General features: G+C 42.3%; 1 protein-coding gene and 1 long non-coding RNA gene across 2 annotated transcripts in view; one reads left to right on the top strand and one right to left on the bottom strand.

Moving 5' to 3' along the window:
- The first annotated feature begins 932 nt into the window (after positions 1-932).
- FREM2 (FRAS1 related extracellular matrix 2) overlaps positions 933-26821 on the top strand; it is a 138430-nt gene continuing 112541 nt past the window's right edge. Inside the window, exons 1-2 of the mRNA XM_026108420.2 lie at positions 933-6228; positions 13994-14083. Coding sequence (XP_025964205.2) covers positions 1080-6228; positions 13994-14083 — 5239 coding nt within the window. The 5' untranslated portion in view covers positions 933-1079. The remainder of the gene's footprint in view (positions 6229-13993; positions 14084-26821) is intronic.
- LOC135327154 (uncharacterized) lies at positions 2786-25630 on the bottom strand. Its single transcript, XR_010387264.1, has 4 exons — positions 25389-25630; positions 6022-6188; positions 3881-4053; positions 2786-2872 (listed from the first exon to the last, which is right to left on the bottom strand). It is a non-coding gene; the product is annotated as an uncharacterized LOC135327154 (long non-coding RNA).

Genomic DNA, 26821 nt, shown 5'->3' with positions numbered 1-26821 from the left:
GACACAAGAGAGCAAAAATATTGTAAAGCTTTTATTCACCCACTGCTGTGACTAGTCACCTCCGAGGAATGAAACTGGATATTAGCTAATGTGTTTTGCCCTGGAGATATTTATCAGCTTTCTTGCTGGCGCAAAGAAACGTGACGCTGACAGGCACCTCCGCGGCGGCAGCCCCCGCCGGGCTGCGAGTCCGGAGGCACCGCTCCTCGCTGCGCCGCCCCGGTTTCCCTCACGCACCTTCCTCCCCTGCCCTCCCCGTTAACTCGGCTCGGCTCTCGGGCAGCCCCGCGACGGCGGAAAACCAGCGGCGTCCCCCCACCGCTGCCCGCGAGGGGCGGCCGTTACTCGCGAGGGACAGCCGTTACCCGCCAGCGGCGGCTGTTACCCGCGGCCGTTGCCGCGCCGCGCTCACCTGCGGCCCCGCTTCCCTGGGGGTGAGGGAAACCCCCGGCCTCCCCCAGCGGTGACTCGGGGACGCCCCTGTTTAATCTGTGCCCCGGGGATCCAGGACTTAAGGTGAGAGCGGCGAGATTCCGCGCAGGGGAGGAGGGGCGCGGTGCTGCGCTCCCACCGCCCCGGGGCTGAGGAGAGGTGCGAGACGTGTGGCAGGCAGCACCGCCCCCCCCCCCGGCAGGGGGGCTCCAGGCGGTCCGCGGTCGCTGCCGTCAGGGTGATCCATGCTGACCCTCGCCTCCCTTCCTGCACGGCGAGGGCTCACCCCGCCGCTCCCTCCGCGCCTTCTCCCCAGCAACCTGTTGCGCGGTGGGGCGGCCGGGGGGGAGGGGGCGGGTTATCCCCGCCTTTAAGTTTGAAGATTGACAGGCGGCTCTGCCCAATCCTTCCCGGCGGAGGCGCCCCCGCGGGTGCTTATTGGCCGCGCAGGGGGAGCGGGCGGGGCTTCAGCGGCTCGCGGGGCTCCCCTCGGGGCGGGCGCGCTCCCCCTCAGAGCGCAGCGTGTGCGTGGGGGGAGCGGTCAGGCGGGCAGCGCTGGCGGCAGGAGCGGGGCTGGGACTCGGCCCCTGCGCAGAGGAGAGGCCGCTGCCGGGGACTCCCGGCGCTTCGCTCCGCCGGCGGGGATCATGCAGGCTCTCCCCGCCGCGCCGCGGCGGCTGCTGTTGCTGCTGCTCCCGCTGCCCGGCTTGCTGCTGCTGGCCGGCTGCGGCTGGGCGGGGGCGCCGCCGCCGCCAGGCAGTGCCGTCGCCTCCTTGCCGTGGGCGGCGGAGGCGGCCCCCATCGTGGTGGCGAACCGCGGGATGCGGGTGCCCCTGGGCCGCTCCGCCTGGCTGGACCCCGCGCGGGACCTGGTGCTGCAGGTGCAGCCGGGGGACCGGTGCCACCTCACCGTGCTGGACGAGGACCCGCTGTGGCAGCGGCCCGGTCGCCTGAGCCCCCGGCGCTTCCCCTGCGATTTCGGCGCCGGCGAGGTGCAGTACTCCCACCTGGGCGGCCGCAGCCCCGCGCGGGACCGCGTCCGCCTGCAGCTGCGCTACGACTCGCCGAGCCGCGCCCTGGTGCTGCCCCTGGTGCTGGAGGTGGAGGTGCTCTTCACCCAGCTGGAGATCGTCACCCGCAACCTGCCCCTCACCGTGGAGCGCCTGCGGGGCACCAGCAACCCGCTGGACGCCCGCAGCCTGGAGTTTGCCTTCGAGCCGGGCCGGCAGCGCTGCCGGGTGGGCCTGCTGCCGGCTCTGGCTGGGCTGCCCCGCTACGGCGAGATCCTCAACTACCCGGCGGCGGCGGGGCAGGCGGTGGCAGGGGATGGCAGCCCGGTGCCTGCCTCGCTGTGGGACTGCGAGGAGTTCCTGCGGCTGGGGCTGCGCTACCGACACACGGCGGCTGGCGGCTCACCCAACCGCGACCTGGTGCCGCTGGTGGCTGAGCTGTGGGAGGCAGCAAGCGCCGGGGCGCTGCTGAAGCGCGAGTACTTCCAGGTGCTGGTGCGGATCCGAGCTGGTGCTGAGAATGTGGCTCCCAAGCCCAGCTTTCTGGCCATGCTCATGATGGAGGTGGACCAGTTTGTCCTCACTGCTGTCACACCTGACATGCTGGCGGCTGAGGATGCCGAGTCGCCCCCAGATTTGCTGCTCTTCAACATCACCTCACCCTTCGGCCCTGGCCAGGGGCACATGGTCAGCACCGATGACCAGAGCTTGCCCATTTCCTTCTTCAGCCAGCAGGACGTGAGGGAGCTGCGCATTGCCTACCAGCCACCTGTGGAGGACTCGGATCGGGAGCGGCTCTTTGAGCTGGAGCTGGAGGTGTTGGACCCTGAGGGTGCTGCTTCCGAGCCCTTTGCCTTTGTGATTGTGGTGAAGCCCATGAACACCCTAGCACCTGTGGTGACCCGCAACACCGGCCTCGTGCTCTATGAGGGGCAGTCACGGCCTCTCTCAGGCCCCGGTCCCAGCCCCAACCTGGTTATCAGTGATGAGGATGACTTGGAGCAGGTGCAGGTGAGTGTGGTGGCGGGGCTGAGTCATGGCCACCTCACTCTGCTGGAGGATACCCCATCGTCTGGTGTCCCTCGTAAACACTTCACAGTGGCCGAGCTGGCAGCAGGCCGGGTCATTTACCAGCATGATGGCAGTGAGTCTCCTCTCAGTGACAACCTAGTGCTGCGGCTGGAAGATGGTGGCTCCCGCCACCGTGTTGAGTTTCTTTTCCCTATTACCCTGGTGCCCACTGATGACCAGCCACCCCTACTCAATGCTAACACAGGGCTGGCTGTGGCTGAGGGTGAAACAGTGCCCATTACCACCCGTGCTCTTAGTGCCACTGACATAGACTCACAGGATGCCGTCCTGCTCTTCACAGTGGAGTCTGGCCCTGCTGCAGGGCAGCTCCTCCTCCGTCAAGGCCAGCCACCTCCTGACTGGGAGAAGGAGGAGGAAGAAGATAAGAGTTTTTCCTGGAGGAGGGTGCCAGGTTTAATGGGGAGCTCCCTAATCTATGAAAAGCCAGTGCGGGAATGGCTACAGCAGGACATTGTGGAAGGGCGTCTTTATTACCACCACTTTGGGCCTCACAGCCCTGGACCTGGGGTTGTGTTGGACCAGTTCATCTTTAGGGTCCAGGATGACAATGACCCACCTAACCGCTCTGGACCACAGACCTTTGTGATCCGGGTACACCCCATAGACCGATTAGCCCCAGAGCTGCATAGTAGCAGCAGCCTGCACTTAGTAGTTGCAGAACAGCAGGTGACCCCACTGCGGAGGAAGCACTTGTGCTATACAGACCAGGATTCAGGGGACCGTGAACTGCGCTACACAATAATCCAGCCCCCCACTGACACTAACCATCCTCCAGATGTACTTGGAGCCCGCCTTGGATCCCTTGTGCTGACTGAGGATCACTCTATGGAAGTGACCCACTTCACCCAGGCCCAGATCAACCATCGCAAGATTGCCTATCGTCCTCCACAGGAGGAATTGGGGGTGGCCCCTCATTTGGTTCAGTTCCAGTATCAGGTGGAGGATGCAGCTGGCAATGCAGCTGAAGGGACTTTTACCATCTACCTGCAGCCTGTGGATAACCAGCCTCCTGAAATCACTAATACTGGCTTTACTGTGCCTGAGGGAGGCAGCCATGTGCTTAGTCCAACTGAGTTGGATGCCAGTGACACGGATACTGAACTTGCCCGTCTCCGATTCATTCTGACCCAGGCTCCCCAGTATGGCCAGTTGCAGCTCTCTGGGTACAGTTTGATTCTGGGAGCTGCCTTTGGCCTAGATGATATCAGGCAAGGGAGGGTGGTATATGTACACAGTGGAGCAGAGATCAGCAGTGATACTTGCAGTCTTGATGTGAGTGATGGGGTTCATGTTGTGCCCATCACATTGAAAATGAATGTGTACCCTGTTGATGATGAGGTTCCTACCTTACGGTTGCCCCCGGGCACTGTTGGTTCCTACTTGGATGTGCTGGAGAATGGTGCTGCTGAAATCACTGCTAATGTCATCCAGGGCACAGATGAGGATACAGATGACTTAATGTTGACCTTCATTGTAGAGGATCCTCCTCAGCATGGGGACATCCTGGTCCAAGGGGTGCCTGCAGAGAGATTTTCCCAGAGAGATCTGTTGGATGGTGCTGTGGTATATGCTCATACTGGTGGTGAAATAGGCCTTCTGCCCAAAGAAGATACCTTCAATCTTACCTTGTCTGACCTGTCAGAGGAGTGGAGCATCAGGGGCAATGTTGTTCAAGGAGTTTCTGTCTTGGTGACCATTCTCCCTGTTGACAGTCAAGCCCCAGAGATTTTTGTGGGGGAGCAGTTCATGGTAACGGAAGGTGACAAACAGGTCATTACTCCTGCTCACATAAGGGCTGAAGATGTGGATACTCCCTATGATGATATACTCTGTACCGTTGTTGCTCAGCCAACATCTGGGTATGTAGAGAACATTTCTCCAGCCCCAGGCTCTGAAAAGTCCAGAGCAGGTACAGCTATAAGCGCGTTTACCTTGAAAGACCTCCGTCAGGGGCATATTTTTTACGTCCAAAGCATACATAAGGGTGTGGAGCCTGTTGAAGATGGATTCACTGTCCGTTGTTCTGATGGCATTAATTTTTCCCAGAGGCACTTCTTCCCCATTGTCATTATCCCAGCCAATGATGAAGAGCCTGAAATCTTTATGCGTGAGTTTGTTGTGATGGAAGGCATGAGCCTGGTTATTGATACCCCTATCCTCAATGCAGTTGATGGGGATGTTCCTGCTGATGAGTTAGTGTTCACGGTCACCAGGTTTCCTAAGCATGGCCACATTGTGAACCAGCTGGTCAATGGAACTGTCCTAGTGGAGAGCTTCACCGTGGATCAGATAATGGAAAGCTCTAGCATACTCTATGAACATGATGACTCTGAGACAAAGGAGGATGGTTTTGAGGTGAAACTCACAGATGGTAAATATACTGTAGTGAAAAGGGTATTCATCATGGTTATTCCTGTAGATGATGAGACACCCAGAATGGCCATCAATGATGGTTTGGAGATTGAAATAGGGGAAACTAGAACTATTCATAACAGAATATTGAAGGCTACTGACCTAGACTCTGAAGACAAAATGTTGACATACATTGTGAGATACGGGCCAGGACAAGGCCTCCTAAAGAGAATAAAGCCTTCAGGAGGTGTTGAAAATATCACCGTGGGGATGAACTTCACCCAGGATGAGGTGGATAGAAACTTAATTCAGTATATGCATTTTGGACGAGAAGGAGTTCGCGATCTTATCAAATTTGATGTGACAGATGGAATAAATCCTCTCATTGACCGCTACTTTTATGTGACCATAGGTAGCGTTGATATTGTCTTCCCAGATGTAATCAGCAAAGGAGTTTCCTTGAAGGAAGGAGGAAAGGTAACCCTTACTACTGATTTGCTTAGCACCAGTGACTTGAATAGTCCAGATGAGAACTTAGTTTTCACTATTACCAGAGCACCTGTTCGTGGTCATCTTGAATGTACAGATCAGCCTGGCGTGCCCATCTCCACTTTCACTCAGCTTTTGTTAGCAGGCAATAAAATTTACTACATTCACACTTCAGAAGATGAGGTGAAAATGGACAGCTTTGAGTTTGAGGTGACTGATGGCTATAACCCTGTTTTTCGTACTTTCAGAATTTCTATTAGTGATGTGGACAATAAGAAACCCGTGGTTACAATACATAACCTGGTGGTAAGTGAAAATGAAAACAAACTGATAACCCCATTTGAACTGACAGTAGAAGACAGAGATACACCTGATGCTTTTCTAAAATTTATCATCACTCAAGTACCAGTTCATGGTCAGATCATGTTCAATAACTCCAAACCAGTCACCACCTTCACGAAACAAGATCTGAATGAAAATCTAATCAGCTACAACCATGATGGCACAGAATCAGTTGAGGATAGCTTCTCTTTCACTGTTACAGATGGCACTCATACTGATTTCTACGTCTTTCCCAACACTGTGTTTGAAACGAGGAAACCTCAGACTATGAAGATTCAGATAATGGCTGTGGACAACAACGTACCTCAAATTGTAATAAACAAGGGTGCATCAACTCTTCGTATTCTGGCCACAGGTCACACAGGGTTTCTGATTACCAACAAGGTACTCAAAGTAGAAGACAGAGACAGTTTACACGTCGCTCTCAAGATCAGAATCACAGAGGGTCCTCGCCATGGCTTCCTGATCCACCTGGGGAAAGGCAACCATAGCATCAGCCAGTTCACACAAGGTATTGCAATACTACATGCTTTTTTTTAGGTCTCTGGAAACATTCTTAGTTGTGTTATGCTCTGTAATAATTGAGGGGAGAAACTTTCCAAAAAGCAGGTATAGCATAATGGCTTTATTATTTTAAAATTATTTTTATGTATGTGTTTATGATCGCTTAGGCAGGAAAGAGTGTGCACTGGATAAGCGGAGTGATGGAGCGTCTTTGCTTACAGGCCAAATAACTTGGAACCCCTTACCTGTATTGAGGACTTACTCAGTGACACAAATGCAGATAACAGAACTGGGCTGCACATGATTCCAGATCTTTAGAGGTCGAGGGCTTTTTTTAAAAGTTTTATTTAGAAAATGCTACAGGAGTGGCCATGCTATTATTAACTAATGATCATACCATGGCTAGGATATCAGTTGCTATACAGTCTGAGTGCACTTAACTATAAAAGCAAAATCATTTCCCAAGCAGAGGGGATAATATATCATGACTGCATTTGTTGGCTTAATTACACAAGCCTTAACTACAAAGTGTTTGTGGTAAATTAAGAAGTAATGTAAATGTTTCCAAATTATGTCAGTGGTACTTACTTTTTACATGGAGCTAAAATATTGGGTGGTATAGATAGGATGAAAACCACATGTGCTGTATATGCTGAAATAAAGCCTTAAAACAAGGCTATGAAGTAACTTTCTTTAATTGAAAGGAGAGCATTAGCTATTCTCCAGAGAATTTTCTGTGTTACTTTGTAATGAGTTAATAGCTGGCTAATTAAAAGTGAAATGAAGTTTCTCGGAGCCTGCTGCAGCTGTGGAGTTTGCAGACAGCACAACTGCATGGACACTCAAAGTTAAAGTGGCCCAGGCAAACTGGGCTGTGTAGGTGGTTGGGGCAGACAGAAACACTGTAGTCAGCTGCGTTTCATTTCACTGAGCCCATACTGGTATGTATCCCCCGTTACAGTCTTGGCTGTAGTGATGTTGTTGTCAGAGACACCAAATCTTGCAAATAGACCTCATGAACTTTTGAATGGTTGGTATCCCTAACTATTGCACTGTTAGTGATGCATTGGGGAAAAGAAAAAGAGGATGGGGAGGGACCAAACCATGTTTAAGCTTTGGAAATCAACAACCTCTTTAAATATAAAACCTCAGTAATGAGCTGCTAGCTGTATTATGAGTATCATTGTCAGTGTGTGAGAGAAATATAAGAGAATGGAGGTAAGTAAATAAACAGATGATGATTTTTTTTTTTAATGGATTTTTCTCTGATGCTGGAGAACACAGAATTACTGAGAGAGTGTTCCTTGAAAGTTAACTGTTGCATAGCATAGTGATAGCCCATCTCTTTTTGGGGCACTCAGGATAGGTAGATCCCATCCTTTTCTATGCCATGTGGCCAAGTGTATTTCTGCCAGATGACCAAAATGCAGGTGCTTTCTAGTTTGTGATTGGCATGGTTAGAAACCTACACAGCTTGGGATAAAGCACCTGCATTCTGGTCATGTGAGGACCAAAGTAGGAACTGCAGGGTTCTTGGGAAGTGGTATTAGCAGGATAAAGCTGCAGGCTTTGTGGCAGACTAGGCCTGAGCCACAGGCAGAGCTGGTATTCCAAACTTCCTGGGAGCTGGTGTTTACACTATGTTTGCTCTGTCTGCACTACCTTGCATGGAAGATACCTAGCCATTTAGCTGCTACATTCTCCATAGCAGAAGGCTGGTGACATGGACAGGATGTGTGAGCAATGAGGCAGAGAGGCTGTATGCATACTTTATGCCATGCACTTTGAGAAGTCTAATTTGGACCTTTGTAGCAACTAGTTTTGTATTAGGTATAGTGGTGGAAACAAGGCTGTAAGCATGTATTTACATGAAGGGCAGTACCAGAGTGGATCAATTTAAACTAATTTTTGATCAGCAAATAGGAAGACTTTCCTAATTAATTTTAATCTTATTTGATGTTTGTGCTCTGCATTTATTTTCCTGAAATATCTTTTCTACACTGATGCTATTATGGTGGACAAGAACTTTTGGCCAACCCCCCCCCTACCACAGTCAATGTGATCAAGAAATAACAGCTTCATAGTTGCTGCTGAGGAGATATCTTTAGCTGGAAAATCTAATATCCATCTAATGTCTCCGAAAATATATGTGGCGTCTCCCAGCCTACTGGTCTTCACACAGACTTCCTTAATTTTCTGGGGCTGCTTGAGCTGGATGAAAAGCCTGCAACCTGAGAGAAAGTTGGTTTTAAAGCTAGTGGGGGGTCCTGAGACAGTCTTATAACTTCACAAGTACCCTGATGGTATCAGCACGTTTCTGTTGAGTTGAAGAGTATCTTTTTAAGAAATACACACTTTAGTATTTCTTCTGCGACCTCCATAAACAAATAATCCTGAGCGTCTGTAAGTTATGTCTCTGGTATCTCTGTTCTACTGCCTAAAGGCTTTTAAAAATGGTTTGTATTTTGGAAAGCAAACACAGAACTGTTCTGTGAGTGCAAGCCCAAGCACTTGAGGGAGAAGAAGAGATGTCTGGAAAGGCTCTGTGAAAGGTAGAAAACATTAGGCCCAGACGTGGGTAATACCTCTGTTAAGGGCAGGGAAAGAGAAGTTATTGGACATCACAATAAACTGGGAGTGAAAGTCATGGATGAAAGGGTGCTATCTTTTTCTGTCCTTTCTCCTCAGATGCCCTCTTCTCTGTAGCTGTTTTGGATATGGGAGAGGTTGTGAGTGGCAGAAAGACACAAAGTCTTGGCTGGACCTAGAAGGCTACAGTTTTGCAAAGTAATGTGAGATGCTGAGGTCTTATGTAGACCAAGTAGCATACTCAAAACTCTGCATGTAGTTCACTGTTGTGCCTTACCTTGTATCCCACTGTAATTAATGTGAAAAGCATTGTCAAATCTGAAGTAGTGAATTCATGCATATTTTATGCTCATGCTGTACTGAGACAATTATCTAATGCTCAGGGCAGGAGTGAATAAGACCCTCTTTTTGTCTGTGTTTTTAATGAGCTTTCAGAAAGTGGAGATTTTGCAGCCAGCCATGAACAGTTTTGACTTTGGGATGCTCCTCTATTGACTATTGAGCCTGGTGTAGTGTGCTATCTTCTTGTGTTTTCATCTTTTCCCAGTTTAGGATATCCATCTCACAATGTGGAACAAGCTCTTATGAAAATGCTGAATATGTTCTGGATTCATTGACCAGTATGGGTCCTGATGGAGCCTGTAAAGCATCCTCACAATCTTGTAAAGAACTGTAGAAAAACTTAGGTTGGAGAGAACTTCTGGAAGTCATTGTGTCTAACCCCTGGGCCAGCTGCGCTGACTTTGAAGTCAGGTCAGGCTGTTCAGGGTCATACACAGTTGAGTTTTGAGAGTTACCAATAGTGTGAGGTCTGTCCTAATATTCTTCCACCTCATGCTCCCATTCCTGGTATTTGGGTCATCTTTGTATGAACAGATAGACTGACTGCGTTGAATGAGGTACCGTGGATTGAAAAAAGAATCATTGTGGGAGCAGCTTGAGCAGACTGCCTGATCTGATTACCTATAGCTGAAAGAGGGAGCAGAGAGAATGTTTGACAAACAACTTTCTGCTTTATGATCAAGATTATTTTTCAGTATCTCCCCATAATACTTTATTGAATGCTAGAAAGGAAATTAGCCTAGCTCACAAGATGAACTGAAAGGCTCCAGTGAAAATGTGGTTGTGCAGAATGCAGTATGTCCAAGGATTTGTTCCTTGTTGTGTATCTTGTTCAGACACAGTGTGGGGCTTTCTAAATAGTATACATCAAATACTTCTGCCAGAAGTACGGTAGGTAATCTCTAGCTTATGAGGCTCATAGACTTAATTGGGATTGCTCAAAAGGGGTATTAGAGTGTAGGACAATTAAGTCCTTGATTAAAAAAAAAAAAAAAAAAAAGAGTCCCCATATTCTGCAAATATCTGGTGCTTTCTATCTTTTTATATGTAGGTGTTAAAATCTGAATAAGAGAGAGACAAGTGACAGTAACAGGATAAAATATTCTTAAAATATATTAAGGAGTTCTGAAGCTTATTCAAGTACTAATACTTCATATCATGCCTGAAAGCAGCATTTTCAATTCATTATTAGTTCTTTGTGCTGTATATTTGAAATGTAGCGGTAGTAAACACAGAAAAAGCTTAAAGAAAAACACTTGCCATATAGTAATTTCTAGTTTCTAGTGCTGTCCTAGTATAAAAATACAAACAAAGAAAATTGTGTATGCATAATCGCACTGCACTCATCTCTGCAAGTCAGGGCTGGAATTTGTTCATAGCAGATATTCATTAAGATTAGGTAATTTGTTTAAAAATGGGGAAAAATCTATTAAGGAACTGCCAAGTCTTTCATATTTAAAAGTCAGTGGTATATAACAAGTAGTTAGTATTTGGATAATGTTTTGAGTGTACAGAATGTGATGGAGTGGCGAGTGTTATTTTGGGAGTCCGCAGTCCCACCCACATGGTTAGTTTTGTGAATAAGGGCCAGGCCGCATTCTGCTGCTTTCCAGATGTACTGAGGGGCCGGAAAGAAGGGGAAGGGATAGAGGAGAGTAAAAATCTGCCTTGGCAATTAGAGAGCTTAATTAAAGTCTCAGTGCTCAATGTGTCCTCCTGAGGTCAAAGATACATTAATGGCTATTGCAGCCAAATATCCAACACTTTGTGAATCAAGATTTCACTCAGAATTCATTCCTGACAGTGGATTTCATCTTCATTTTCAGGCAAGTGTTTTCAGAGAGATAGGTGAACTATGTTGTCTAGTACACTTGTTTCTTAAAGACTATATATTTACAGGAGAATAAAGCAGCCTTTAATAGCCAAATCTATTTTGCATAGTTTTAAATGGGAAAGCAATGTCCTAATCTAGTGTGGATAAACTTTTTTTTATAGGAAAAATCTGCAGGATTTCTAATGAGGGGAGAATTGCAATGTCCTCCTGAATGTTTAGTAGGAATTGCAATTACACAGTAATGAATTACTCTTGCAACTAAGCAAGTGTTAATATAGCTACCATAAACGTAATCAATTATATCAGGAAAGTGTAAAATTCCTTAAGTGATTCTAAACATGTTTTTAGTGAACAGAAAGCATGGCATTCCTTTGTGATTCTTGTGATAAAAATAAGATTTTTGCATCACAGGTGGCTTTTTTGATGAGGTGGTCCTGCAAACATTGACTCAAGTGCTTAGCTGTATATATGTTGGAACCATTGGTTTTGATAAGGCCACTCACATGAGCAAAGCTAAGTACTTGTGTAAGTGTTTGCAGGATGAAAGATTTATTTGCTACTCTGGCATAAAAAGGTATTTGTTTGCATCCTCTTTACAGCCCTATTAATTTTTGATCTTTAACTTTCTTTGAAACACTATAGAAGAGATTCTTTAGTGACATATACCTACTGGTAATGTTCTTTACTTGTTTGCCCTAGAAGATGTCTGGCTGCTTTTGGAACTGTAGATTTTGAAGAGCTCTAATGAAAGCTTTTAGCTTGTTTTTACTAATGTACCTGCCCTTACATGGGAGGAGATTTTCTGTGGTACTTGAGCACCACTTTAATGCTATTCATTTCCAAAACTTTTCCTTAAAAATAAATAAAATAAATTACCCCATACTGTTTGGTGTAGCATCAGAAATGAATTTTTACCAACAACCATATTTTTTTCAAGGAAAGTGACAACAGTAAGTTTTTATGTATTACGCATTCCTGTCACCACTCAAGAAAACGGGAAAACACTGTGTTGATAAACATTTGTTTGCCTTTTGCATGTTTTCTCTATAGGAATTGATTATTCAAAAACATCAGTTGAAACTTCTGTTGCTGAACTCTAGTCTGTCTGCTTTAATTGTGTCTGTCTGGGTCCTTAAAACAAAGTGCCTCACTAGCGTTTGAGCACTACTTACGATGCCACAGTCATACGGATTGTATGCCATGTCCTTTGAAAAGATGTTGACAGGCAAGATGGTCTGGTGGAGAGGGCACTTTTGCAGTTTAAGAGATTGCGATCTCTCTACTACAGAATGTGTAGATATGTCCAAGACTACTTTAAATAAGCTAGGTCACATGCCAGAAGTATCTAGCTGTGGAAGCAGGGGGGGTCGTGTGGCTGATTTTTCTTGCCTCTTGAAGGGAAGGTAGAACTCAATGGAGAAAATACCATGGGTTTTTGTCTCATTTCAGCCAGAGATTTCCTGTGACCTCTGATGAGTCCCTTGAGGTAGAAGGCTTCGTTCCTCATGTCAGACATCTGTAGGGTAGATACCTGCATCTGAACCTAGTGCCAAGGGTCCTTCTCTAATTAATGGAGACAGAGTACCCTTTTTGGGTGCAATTGATCTGGCTCATTTTAGACATCCACATTAGGATGAAATAGATACAGATTTCTCTGATCAAATTAGTCCCTCTCTTAGTCCTGCTTTATTTCACTTCTGCACTTGTAAAATATGGACCATTCTTTTGTATTCTGCTTTGAAGATACTGTTTGGTAATGTCGGTTTGAGTGTCTGAGATACTCAGATACTTTAGTGTTGAATGTACCATAGTATCAAGGGTTTTTTTTTTTTTGCCTCACAACAGAATAGAATATGGCTATATGCTTCTTTGACATAGGTATATTAGAAGACAATGTAATAAAAAAAAAAAAGTTGCTTAACATCAATAGGAAGCATATAAATAATCACAATCTTATATTAGTGATGTAAAAAATAGCATAGGTTAATGGCTTACTAGAGCTTTAAAAATAAAAACTGCTAATAAAGGAAAAAATTTGTGAGTGAACTCAGCTGAATTAGATGAGGCAGGAAAAGGAAGGAATATTTTAATATCAGGATCAATAACTTTTATTAATACACTCCTTTGCGGTATGCTGTAATCTCTTTGCTCTTTCATTCACTTGCACTCTGAGCAGTGCACTTGCACCTGACCGCACTCATTGGCGGCAGTGGGCAATTCTTTGAGCTAACCAAAATTCCTAGCATTTTGTCACTGTTAGGAGTGATCATTAGGTCCGTCATCTCCTGAAAAGTGATGCTGAAATATGTACTGTATGGACTTGCAGAAGATGGCTCAGCTCTTGTTGCTCAATGCTACGGATAAGGCAGAAGTACTTGAGGCCGATTCTGTTACTCTTAGTGCCGTTTGATTACAATCATACTCTAAAAGAGCAATAAATCCAGGGGCTGTCCTGTGTGATGGTACCAAAATATATTTATTTATAATCAAATAAAAGTTAGGCTAAGCATATTCTTTATTTACCCTGTTTTGTTTGTTTGTTTGTTTGTTTGTATGGGGAAGCTGTGGAATGTATTGAATTATGGATCATCTTTTTAGCAGCGCTCTCTTAGGTCAATAACATGCAGCTCATTGGGCATCTCAGAGTGGCCTAGAGCAGACCACAGTAATTCTCAGGATGAAGAATAGCAGTTGAATCAGTATCTTAGTGAAGATAGTTCTGTTTAAGAAAATACACCACAAAAAAGACATGAAACAGCTCTCACTGAGCCAGTGTTCTTACATTTCCTTTGTGTTCTCTTTGTCAGTACATGCAAGAAGAGGGCACTGGGGAGGGTAATGAATGATACTTGTTAAACTTAAACTGAAATTCTTGAGCTCTGCAGGAGAATCTTGACCACTCTATGTTGAAGCTAAACTATTCAAGACATGTCAAGTTTTTTTTAATGGCAATAGTTTCTTAGCTGTGATGTTTAAAGTAAACTGTATTTTCTCAATTTTTTTCCAGCCGATATTGATGATATGAAGATATGCTATGTTTTACGAGCAGGTGACAATGCCACCAGTGACATTTTTCATTTTATGGTTGAAGATGGTGGTGAGTACTCATTTATAAGAATTTTGCTTTTGTTCTCGAAAGAGAAAGATTTTTAAGTATACTTTGGGAGTGTAAAAGCATTGAATTTGATTAAGGGGAATCCATGTTAACAGCTGGACTGTGGATTTTTTTTTCTTAACTTTCCAATATTGTGAACTGTATTTCTGGTGACTGTAAGGAGATGTTTTGAAGAAATGATAAGTGCCTCTTGGTTTTAAAAAAAAAAAACCAAAAAAACCACCACTCAACCTACTCTAGCAGGAGAGTGAAATTCTCAAAATCCACTCAGATGTCTGGGCTTTATGCAGTTTTACCTGTGTATTCCCTGTCCAGGCTCTATACACATATGTTTCCATAAACCTGGGATGATGAAAACTTTCTAGATTTTGATGTGCAGCTATGTTTGCTTGCCTCTTTTAAAAGGTCCAGCTATAAAGCTGCTTTTGCTATATTCATGTGGACTCACTGTCTCTGACATACCTGTTATGCAGAATCCAAGCTCTGCTTCTCTCTCTGACATGCCAGTGGGGATTTTCTTATGTTAAAGATTTTCATCAGGTGACTGATGAATTCTTGTCACTGATAATATTTTGGAGGGTTGTGGAAGATGTACGAGGAAGGAGTAAAAACAGATCTGGGTTTATTGGCACATAGCATCTTCAGGGGATTTTTTTTTTCCAATTTAATAAAACAACAAAAAAAGGAACAGTCCGAGGGGTAAACGAAACAGGTTAGCAGGCCTTTTTTCCTCCAAAGTCTGTGGATATTCCTGAATGTGGATATTCCTGTGTGTGGTAGCAGATGGCTAGATTATACCTCCTTAATATCTCTTTTAAATGTATGCTACATAGCTCTATGAATAACTGACAATGATTTTTATTAGTTGATTAGTTGATTTTGATTAGTTCATTTTAGAATGATGAGTTTTAGTTGATTTATTAGTTGATTTAATAATATTCTTCTTAGGAAAAAATACTTCACGTCAGCTTGTTTACAGCTCTTGTATACTCAGCTTGTACTGTTTTTCAAAAGAAGTACAGCCGACTGCAGTATTAAGCTCAGTGAATATGGATCTATCCTGTCCCTCACAGATTGCACAATTATGTCACCATCCATTGCTGCTAGGTATGGCATATTAAGGCATGTTCCGCTGTTCATTGTGGTGGGCAACTGCAGAGGAGATAGTGCCTCTAGAGACCTTTAAAAATGTGCTTGCAAATCTCTGCTACCTCAGAAAAGTGGTGAGATAAGTTTGTAACACTTGGCCTGTTTTCCTTAAATATTTTAACTGAGACATAGGTTAGAGAAACTGAAAGCTAAGTAAGGATAATGGAACAAAGGGAGAAGTATTTTCATTGTAATACTATCATTTTGTTATGACAGGTGTCACCATGTGGTGACGTTGCACATGATTTTCAAATTCTTCTAGTAGGTGAACAAATACTCACTCTTGAAGTTTCAAGGCTTCATGTGAGAAGCAATTCAAGTAGAGGAAAGTTTACTCTCAGGAACAGTCAACTGTTTACATCAATTCTGAAGCTGCTCCTTGGGAACCCAACATTTGTAATGGTTCTCTTCCTTTATTTGAATGCTTTCCAGCAGCAAATGTGTAGTTAAAATAAATAGCACTTAATATATTCAGACTCTACTGACAATTTTTCTTTACTGGAAAGCTGACCTACCATATCTGCTGCCACAGTCTGCGTACAGCATTCTATTTTTGATGATACAAAGAATCATTATGATAATGAAGTGCTTGCCAACTTTTTTTAGAGCTTTGGAAGCTACGAAGACATCAGCTTGCACATTACATAGCTAGATGATAAGATGGTACTTACATTCCTGAGTCTCTTCAATGACAAACTGAAAAATGCTGAATTGTGTTGAGTTCCAGAATATTTCCTAAGATTTGCTTGACTGAATATAGTAAAATTGTATTTAAAAGGAATAAAATTGTGGTCAAAACCTTAATATTTGTCTGCTGAAATAACTCAGGCTTATTAGCAGTGTCTTCAGAATCCATAACAGCATGAAAAATCCAGCAAGTTCTTTAACTATTTTACTGCCCTCAGAAAAACATCAAAGCCAAGGTACTGCAGCTCAGATATGTTTTGGCAGAATGTCAGTGGTACAAAGACTATTGTTTGAATGTTCTTGATTTTTTTTTTTTAAAGCCAGATCCTTCTAAGAGAATATGTACAAGATCAGAGTGAAAGATTCAGCACAGAGTACCAACACCTACTACTGTAGAGTTGCGTGTTTCAGATTTCTTCTTCTTCCTGTATTAGGAATTTTGCAGTAGTAAACAAATTTGTGATGGCCTCTAATGCTCTAAATGAAACAAATGAGACTTCACTTAAGCTGAACTGTGCCGTATTCCATAAGTGATCCTACTGAAACCAGGAGAGGTTTTGGAATTCCTGATGAATGAGTATTCATGTTATTCAGCTAATGTTATTTTGAATAAGTAAAAAAAAAACTTAAGGCACGTCCCGTGACCTAAGCTTTTTATATTTTCCAGTTCTCTTGCATCTCAGTCAGTGGAACCTACAACACCAGTCTCAGCTCTCTTCAAATAATACAAATTAGGAAACTGTTTTGCCCAATACCTCTGGAGCTGCCTAGAACAGCTGTAAAATCCTGTTCTTTGTGTCTTGCAGTATTTGTTTATGGTCTATGAATAGGACAAGAAGATCATCTCTATATCCATCTTCTGATGGTTGATCTGCCCCACTTATACAGTGACTTATTTGTAAATGTGGAAGCTATTTCCGCAGTCTCTTTTAAATGATTATAGTTTGAGGCTGTTATCTCAGCCAGTATCTCAGTATGGAGACATGCCAAGTACAAGGAAGCATTAAACTGCTCTGGTGTGAATTTCTTTTGGGATCTGGAATTTTGTTTATCCTCTTAAATGTGACCAGTACTTGTGGTAAGCAAGTTAGGGCAACGGTAGAATAGGTGGGTAAGTGAGGAGAAAAGAGCCAAGTCAGGGTTCTGCCAGCTCTTGGCCTTTTGCATGTTCAGTTGCTCACAATGGAGGCAAGCTAAAAACCATGCTGTGTACCAAATCATGACCCAGGATCTGAAAACATGAAATATGGAACTGGAGGGAACTTGTTTACCTATTGGCCAGGCGAGAAAACTAGTCTAGCCAAATGGAGATGAGTTCAGGAATTATGGTTGTCTAGTGATAAACTTCTAAGTATAACTAAGGAGAGCAGAAATAGGCTTGATATTAAGAGAAAGGAAGGCCATTTAGCAATAAAAAGAAAGGCAGGCCTTTTAGGACTGTAATTTACAAGCTATAGTGTAGGCCTGATGTGTTAAAATTGAAGTCAGAGGTTTTACCAGAAAGAGAATTGGCTGAGGTTTTAAGTTCTTTAAGATTCTTATCCTCAGCATCAACTACCTACGTATGTATGGCTGTAATGGCTTTTCTAGCTTTAAATTGCACATTTGATAAGAGTGATTAAAAAGTGAAATTAAATTTAACAAAATTCAGCTATTTATCTACCTTTTTTTCCTAATAGAAAAGGGTTTGACTCTTCATGCTTGGGATTTCATTCGCAAGATATATAAAATATATGTTATAAAGTGGGTCACCCATTCTATTTCCATGACACTTAGAACAAGAAGTCACTGGAGTGTAGGATACTGTTCTAAATTAGCTGTGTGATTTTTCTGAAAGAAGCCACTGTAGTTCAAATTCATTTGCTTTCTGTTTTGTTTTGAATTTTGATGATGTATCTTAAAATGATCATGTAGAGATCTGTTGATACTGAATAAGTCATATGAGTCCATTTTAGCAGAAGCTTGAAAAAGGTTCCCCCCCCACCCTGCCCAGAAGTTGTAAAATAGCCTCAGTTACACCTCTTTTCTCAAAAATGGCCTTCACATTACAGTAATAAGGTTGGGAAGAAAGCCCCTCTTCTTACTAAGTGCAAGCATATGACAGTGGTGAATCCCAGTGTTTAAATTATGATATTCTTAATTCAATGACTAATAAAGGAACCAACTCTCTGAAAAGACAGGGAAGAAAACAAGATTTTTTCAGATGGAGAGGTAGGAAAAGATGGAAATTCAGACTGATAGTTGAACTCTTGAATTTATTTGTGGGCTATAAAATTGCACAATACTGAGATTCACTAGACTGAAGAAAAAGATGAATTGAAAATGCTGAGCCTTTTAATTAGTGAAATAGACTGCCAGAGTAACCTAAATAAAAATACAATACACTTAATAAGAAACTGCAGTAGCTTCAGCAACTTCATATTATTGAAGTCAAAGAAACTGGAAACCATCAAACACATGCAGGGAGTTGGTGTTTCAGCTATGCAAAATGGCATTAATCCATATGGACTGAAAGTTGATACAGAAGTTGGCTCCAGCTCTTGCGCCTGTTTCAGACAATGCCACACTAAAATTTCACATTGCATCCCTTGTCAGTTGTCTGAGGTATTCTTCTCTCTTACAGGAGAAACTAACAGTGAGAATACACAGTTAAAACTGAAGTCCATAGTTTACCTTCAATTTCTGCCCCACTTGTCCCTTTTTTTTTTTCTCAGTGTCATTGCAGTGTTTCAAATTATGCAAAACTAGTTGAAGTAGTTTCCCCCCCCCCCTTTTTTTTTCTGGCCAGATTTTACTGATGGTGCAGAATAAAACAAATACACCCCAAAACTGGCACTAAACTCAAAGCACTCAGAGACAGTAACAGAGGCAAATACATTCACAGCCAAGGACAGCCAACTGGTAATGGTATTGCAACTGGGATTTTCTTTGCTGGGAGTATTTCAGCAGCGTGCTAAATAGGAGTTAAAAAAGCAGTGCTTCTCTTTTACAGATTACAGTTACACGGTTGTCTTCATTTTTTTTTTTTTGCACAAAAAATGATTGTTCTTTTTAGATTTTTAGAAGTCTCTGGCATATTCAAGTTCTGATCAGGTAGAATGAGGGAAAAAATGTTCATCTGGCCCCAAATATTTTTTAGATATGACCTTGTTCATGACCCTCTCATCTCTTGCTAGCGCTCTGATCACAGTAGTCTGGCTTATTTGCTTCTCTTTTTCCTCCTGCCTGTCATCTGAAGCTTTTGAGGTACTGTGAACCATAACTGACCATAACCATGTTAAGTGGCTCTGTGTTTTGCTGCAAGAGGCTGATGCCATACCAACTGTCTTGCATTATAGACTGAGTTCCATTAAATTTCCTGTTTGATGGGAAAAATGAGATTTTTAGCTGCTAACTCTGATTTGGGACTCAAACATTAAAAAAAGAAAAAAAAATTGTGGGGGAACCTGTTTGTTGTGCAGCCTTAATCTGAATCATAATCCATCCCTCCCTCGTCTAACTTCATTCTCTGATCAGTAACTAGTGGATTCCTCTAAACTGCTGCTTTAGGACTTGAATCCTTCTTAGACTGCTAAATGGTATCTTGCAGTATAGTGCCTTAAGGGTAGAATGATTTCAAGGGGAAATAGTGACAGATTCTTATGGCTCTTCTAGGAATGCAGAGGATCACTAGGGAAGGAAAAAACAAAATTTTTTTTGCTCTTTGGAGCAGTCTTTTTGAGTTCAAGCCAAAGTATTGCAAATTCAAGGCTCACAAACTGGTGATTTACATCATTAGCTAAATCTCATTTAAACCTTATTACAGATCCCTTAGCACAGCATTGCATTTTCCTGTGCTAACATTTAGTTAAATCCTCATCGAAATAAAAATCTTTCAAAACAATTCCCTGATGTAAGCCTTTAACTTCTGAGAAAACTTTTTATGCTTTTTACAAATGTTTGTGCAAGAAATAACGCTAGTTAAAGAAACACTGTTCTACTGCTTAGAACAATCTTCCATTAAGTTTGTGAAATATAATTATTTCATCTCTGTCATTTTTTATTTTATTAAACACAGAATATACTTTTTAGGAATTTCACTATTCTAGTATGCTTTGTTCTTTTGTGAGAGAATAATATGATGCTCCTGAGTATATTTATAGAGCTAAAACAGGTGTTTGTGCTGTTTTTCACAGTCAGAACACTGATGTTTTCCAGGATGAGCTATAATAATAGTGGAGGAGCCAGCATTTGGGGCTCAGTATCTGACAGTTCTTGAAGAAGCAGACTGCTAAAATACCATTGGGAATTATTTGCAGCATCCTTGCTTGACCTGACCTGTGGCATTTGGGCACATCAGTCTTGGCAGGAAGCTTCAACTGTGTTCATCTTTGGCTTAAAAATGGGGGCATGGCATATTTGGCAGTACTTTCAATCATTTGCCAACTACTGAATAGGAATCTGGTCTGCTGCCAGGCTTGTTGCTGCTGTTTTGATATACTCTAGTCTGGGGTCCAAACAATTTTCCACACGTCATGCTTCTTACTGTAAATATTACCAGAGGATTTAAATAGTAGTTTGACACTACAGCCAACAAAAAAAAAAAGGCTTTCTGTAAATAAAAATTAGTTCACTGGGGGTTTGTCAACAGTGTGGCTGCACAGCCACAGCACAGTGAAGATCTAAGCAGGACAGCTAAAGGCATGTATAGAAGTGACTATGCCTTTTGGGCAGAGATGATTACATGGGGCATATAAAGTCTCATACAGGTTCTACAGTAGATGATGAAAATCTTTCCGCTGACTTTAGTACCAGTGGGATTGGTTTCTTTGTACTAGCATTTTAGACTGGCTGGTGGAAATAACCGAATTTTCAGTGTGTTCCTCGAACCTTATTTTCCAAATATAAATATAGAAAAGAGAGTCTTTTTTTTCCAGCTAAAATGAAATGCTTTTTTGGGGAGGAGCGGGGAGTAATTACTTGTTTTGGCAAAGTATTTTTTGTTTGTTTTTAGTTATTATTGTTTGGGTTCAGAAGGTGGTTTTAGCCAAAAGCAAAGCTTTTCCTCCACCTACTTCCCCAGTTGAATATTGGTTACTTTTAACAAAAGCAAAACAGTGTAATTTAGAGTACTGCTTTAGACTAGGAAAGAAGAGGCAATTGTGTTGTGATTACCTTTTACGCAGTAGTTAGGGCACTTTGTCCAAATATGGAAGACTTGGATGCAATTCCTTCCTTCATCTCAGAGGATTTGAATCCATACTCCCCATCCCTAGAGTGCCCAAATAATGTGCCCCCACTTATATTCTGGGCAGGTTTATTTTCATTTTCTGTTTGTCTCACTTTTGTTTAAATTTTAAAATAGTATTTGGAACATGGCCTGGACCATGATGATCCATCTTCCAAATAAGTACTGTTGCTCGAGGGGCTACCCCCTCCCCCCCTTTTCCTATATTCTCCTTTTCTGCTAACACCCAATATGTTCCACAAAATAAAACAGCTCGAACAGGCAGATTCAGAGCAGTGCATTCCAGGATAACCTTTAGGCAGATGGTTTAGATCACTGCTTTGGGCAAGGAGTATTTTGGGTCCAGTTCTCTTTGAATCAGGGTCAGTAGCCTTGTCTTCCATGTAGAATGGATGCCCCAGCTGTTGGGTTGTGTGGGTAGAAGAGAAATCTCTTCACACCATCACCTTGTATTAGACACTTCCATAACTTTCAGCTGAGATCACTTGATGAATAACCACACTTCTAGTGAAAAATACATTTGCAACAAAATCTCAAAGCAACCAGAAAAAAATGACCAGCTCTGCTCTTGTAACTGAATCCTGCTTGCTTTACCCAGCTGAATAGTCAAATTGATTTAATTTGACCTGTTCAGGTGAGAGGCAAGGAAGATTGCGCTTAAGATAGCACTCTAGGTACTTGGCAGACTTTTTACTTCAAATAATAATATAAAAGCTAAGTTGCTCTTTATGCTACATAGCAAGGCCTAGCTAGCAGCAAAATAAGAATGCCAAAGAGCAGTAAAATTAGATCAAAATGCAAGTATTGAAGAGATTAAGGAGACACATTAGGCCTAAGTGGAAAAACTGAGAACTCCTGGGAGTAACACTGATTGCTAGTGCCATGAGAACCTACAGAAAGACATGACTTCCTAAAGCAAGTTATAATAAGCCTATGAAATAATATTGGTTGTTGGTCACAAATATTTTTGGCTGGGACAGACTAAACAGTTCCGGAGAAGAATGAAATGAGAGAAAGGATGTTGGCTGCTGTCGATAAGCACTGTTCACAGCAGCTCAGCCTGTTTGGTTTCACAGCCTGTTTTCACTGAGGGATTCAAAATTGCCTTCAGGATGACTCTAGCATTTATCACTTGTCAGTTAACAGTGTATAGTCTCTGGAGTTTCCATAATGGTTCGTCTGGTAAGTAGATGTGTCTGGGAAGTTTCTTGATTTCCCTAAAAATCAGATTACCTTTTATTCAAGAGGGACAAAGATATCTGTAAGTAACTGCACTTATGTGAACAGCTTTCCACTAAGCAAAGTTAGTGAGTCTTAACCTATGGAAATACATTAAGAATCTAGCTAAATTCAAAATGGGGAAAATCTAATGAAGGCATCCATTGTAATTGAACTGTTGCAAGTTGTACATCTTAAATTAAGTCATTCTTGCTGTTGTAAGAAACACTCTCCATGGCAGTCTCACCCACATAGCAGCAAACACATGGTGGATTTTATTGCCTCTTCAGGATTTTAAATCAAAAGCTTATTTGTATTACATTATATAATTAACTAACTTCTGCCAAATCTTCACTGTGGGCTGGTAGGCATTGGGAATGTGCCGAAACTGAAACTTTATATAACCACTGAGTGATGGGGGATTAGAAGCCTCCTTGAAGAAAAGGGATCCAATCTATGTACCTAGGATTTCCTGTACTGAATGGTTGGTAGGATGAAAAGCACCCATAGCTAAGAGTTTAGATGTTTGCTAATTTAGCATTACTGCAGCAGAACAATGGAGCTAGTTCAAGATAATGAATTTTATTCAGAGTTTTCATGTAAAAGTTTTTAGAAGAATTCTTTCTTTTAAGAAATACAATGCACTTGGAGATCTGATCTGGTCTTGCAAAGTACAACACATATAAGACTGTGCAGGCAGAGTAGTGATTCTGCTGGGAAATGGCGTTGTGAGCATTGGTATATTCATGTATTCTGTTTGCCTTGCTGAATCTTTCAATAGAAGGACCACGCTTGCCTTATCATTCTCTTCCAGCAAAAGAAAGACATTCATTTGATTTCATAAACACATGCTGTGTTTGGACGTTGTTCAAGTTTTCCCTGAAACTATATGACCTGTTTTTTTTATAATTGGCATTGAAGAATTTAAGAAGAGGACGTTAAGAGCCAGGAGTAATACAAGCAGAGTGAAAATCCTCTTAGAGTAAATTAATGAATGAATTTGACCTGTGTTGGTTTTTGTTTGGGTTTGGTCTAGATGAGAATTTCTTAAGTCAGTATATTGTGGCTTGGTTTCCATGGGATTTTCTTCAGTTAATCTCTCTCTTACAGACTTAACTAATTAGTTTTTGGTTTTAGTAATAGAAAATATTTCATTTAGCAGTAGGCCCTTAGGAAGCTCTTTAAGAAGACAGAGATTTCCCTTTTTTTTCCTTTTTTTTTTTTTTTTTTCCTCCTCACTTTTCAAAGAAGGATTTCAGCTTGTTTAAGTTCAAGTCATTAGTAAAACATTAATTCATTCAACTTGATATAGCATTTCCCTGAATGTCTGCCAGGATTCCAATCTCAGTAACTTTCAGCTTAAGTACCAACATAGTGCTTCTGTCACTCCGCTGTGTGATGTGTGTTTTCCTCAAGATTGTAGGAATGCTGTTATCACGCACCTTGCTGCCTCTTTAAAGCTTTGTCATTTGGATGGAACGTAATAATTAAAGAGGGAATTGTAAGGATACCATTAAAGACATGTTTGAAGCCCAGTTCAAAGCTCAGTTCCTCCAATAAGGCTCTTTGTGCCTAAAGGTTTGTGGTTTGATACTGCATTAGTGAAACTGGTAAGAATTTTTTTCACCGACTTTGGTGGTTTTCAAGAGTGTGTCATAGACGAGAAGTTTCCCAGAGCTAATAGCATGCTATTATTTACTGTCCCTAAAACTAATGTACACCTGAAAGATTTTTATTTTAGGGCCCCCAAAGCATTGGATTTCTTATTCCAATAAAATGTCTTGTGTTTAGGCAGAGCTTTTGGGCAGAGCTTTTGGATTCAAGAGCCTGAGCCACTGTAACCAGTTCAAAAAAAAAAAAAAAAAAAAAACCCAAAAAGCAACCCTAGACCTTGCTATATATAATTTTAAGAATTGCCTGGACTTTGTGCTGAATTAATTCACTATATGTACTGATTAACCTCAGGAGTGCACTTTGGGCTGGTTCATCATTACAGAAGAGGACTTCTAGTACCATGTGCTCAAGTACATATCTCCTGAGAGGACTGCATTGAGAACAGTTTAGACAGAGATATAAGATCCTATTGAAGAGAAAGCTAGTTGTTACCTCTTAAATTTTCTTGCAGCTGCATAATAAGCTGAAGAGTGAAATGTTGTGAAGCCTCCTTCTCAGGGATAGGTGATAGTTTATTGTACATATGAAAAGATAAAGAAATCAAAATAACTAAAGTCCTGTGTGGCTAGCAGATTGAAATGGCAGAGCTTCTCTAGTGGGCACTTTAAGCAGGATTATGTCCTGGATTCATTCTACTTAACTGTAGGTCCTTAAGCTGTATTTATAACCCTAATAAATTTGGGTTTGCTCTGTAGTCAGTGACAGAGAAAGACACCTCTACAGCATGAGTAGATTTAGATGTGGCGCCGGAACAATTACTGTGAATTCTAATCCTGCTCTGACCATAATTCCTTTTTCACATGAATTTAGAATGGCATAAATCATGTTAGCATTAAACAGGGCAGGTTTAAACTCTAGCAAGATTTATAGGTCAGCTGGTAAGGTAGACATGCTGACTGTTTTGGGCTTTATGCTAAACATACGAAAGGAGACGAAATTGCCAGTGTCCTGCTTTTACCTAACAGCTCGCTGCTTATTGCATTCATACTGATACTTAAGACCTGTGCTCAATTTTCTTCTCTGCCTTAGGGAACTTACAGGTATTTCCTACACAACTGCTCTAGCCTTTAGGCTATAGGAAATATGAGGTGAATCTCTCTTATTGAAGCTGTTTCATTTTGCATGGAATGAGTATATCGAGCGCAGTTAGGGTTCCCTGTCCCATCTCATCACAACCAGACCCTTTTGAGCTGCTGCTTAACTCTAACGAGTTCTCTGCTCCATCCAGGGCAGTAGAGAACTCTGTTCTTTCCCTTAAGTCTTCCCTCATATGGGAGCCCAGCTCCTTATTCTCCCTGCCTCCCCCTCTGCCCCCCGGGAGTCTCCACTTACCTTTGTGTGAAGGGATTGCCCAGTTACGTGTTCAGCGCTCTGTCCTCCAAGTCTCTATCCACCAATCTTTTTCCTTCCTCTGCCCTTTATTCTGCCTCCTGCTTGTTGCTGTAGCCTAGTTGTACCAAGAATCGCTGGGGGCTAATCAAGCGGATATCAGGTGACTAAGATCCTCTAGGGACAGAGGGGAAGGGAGCTTTTCCTAGCAGGCACTGGGAAAAGCTGAGTTATCCTGTGTTCCAGCACGGTCCTGTCATTTGCACACCAATTGCAAGTTTGAATGGGACAAGGCAAATGATTGCTTTCAGCACTGTTCCACCACTGACACAACACTGGGCAGGGGAAAGGCAAAGGCTTGCGTATGTGCAATTAATATATGCGTTGTGCTTATTTTCAGATGTATTGCTTCAGATCCCTAGAATGATCATAACCAAGCTGGATTCATATAAGTAGGACCATTTTCACCAGCAGTGATTCTGCCTGAAGTGATACAATGTGTTAATACTTGGATTTTAGGATTTCAAGAGCTGAGAAACAGATCACAATAGAAAAATGTATTTTTTTCTAAAAGAAAATAACCTTTTCTTAAAGAAAAAAAAGTCTCAGTACTCATGCACTTCCTCCTTCTAAAGTCACTTATATGTGTACCTGGTGCCATTCACCAACCTGCATATTATAACTTAAGAGAAAAGGCCTGCATTCATTTCTGTCTCATGTCATCACAGCCCTGAATTGTGCTGATGTTTGCACTCCTTTTCTGAACTTTTAGGATCATAGCGCTAGTAAATTCAAGACAATGTGTTGTATTTTGATTCATATATTAACTTTAGATAAACCTATGGCATAATTCACATGAAAAAAATTCTTTTGGAAAAACAGCTCAGAAAAATGTTTGCATCATATTCCAATTAATGACCAACTAATATTTACCAACATTTTAGGGGAGAGGACAAGAAAGGGAAGGGTAACATTTTTTTCCTGAGGTCATTCAGTTTTTTCTCTTTGAAACTCCCCACTAGGTCCCCTGAAACAGCCTGCACTTAACTAATCCTGCTTTTCTGTCATCCAAGGGAGTTAAGTTTCTGTGAAAATACTCTGTGCTACTCTTGCAGTGTTTAGAAATTGAAAGAAGCCTCAAAAGAATGTGTAGTTAAGAAATACAAAGTAGTTTACTACAACTTTAAGATGAAAAATTTAATTAACTGTGACATATTGAGTAATAAGCAAATGTAGTTTTAGACTATTAGTTTCCATATAGTTACTGCTATTGTTTGAAGTTATAGTAGCTTGATACAAATGCTGGGCCTCATGATAATCAGTTAATGTTAAATAAAAATCATTGCTGATGAGAATTCTGCTTAAATTATGTGCTCTGGTGTGTCCTGTGATGAAATTCTTTCCTTCTCTTAATTGCTACTACTATCCCCAATTGA

Source organism: Dromaius novaehollandiae, chromosome 1 (genome assembly GCF_036370855.1).
Source record: "Dromaius novaehollandiae isolate bDroNov1 chromosome 1, bDroNov1.hap1, whole genome shotgun sequence".
Taxonomy (NCBI): domain Eukaryota; kingdom Metazoa; phylum Chordata; class Aves; order Casuariiformes; family Dromaiidae; genus Dromaius; species Dromaius novaehollandiae.
Note: the sequence above shows the minus strand (reverse complement) of the source record. Positions and strands in the feature narration are given on the sequence as shown.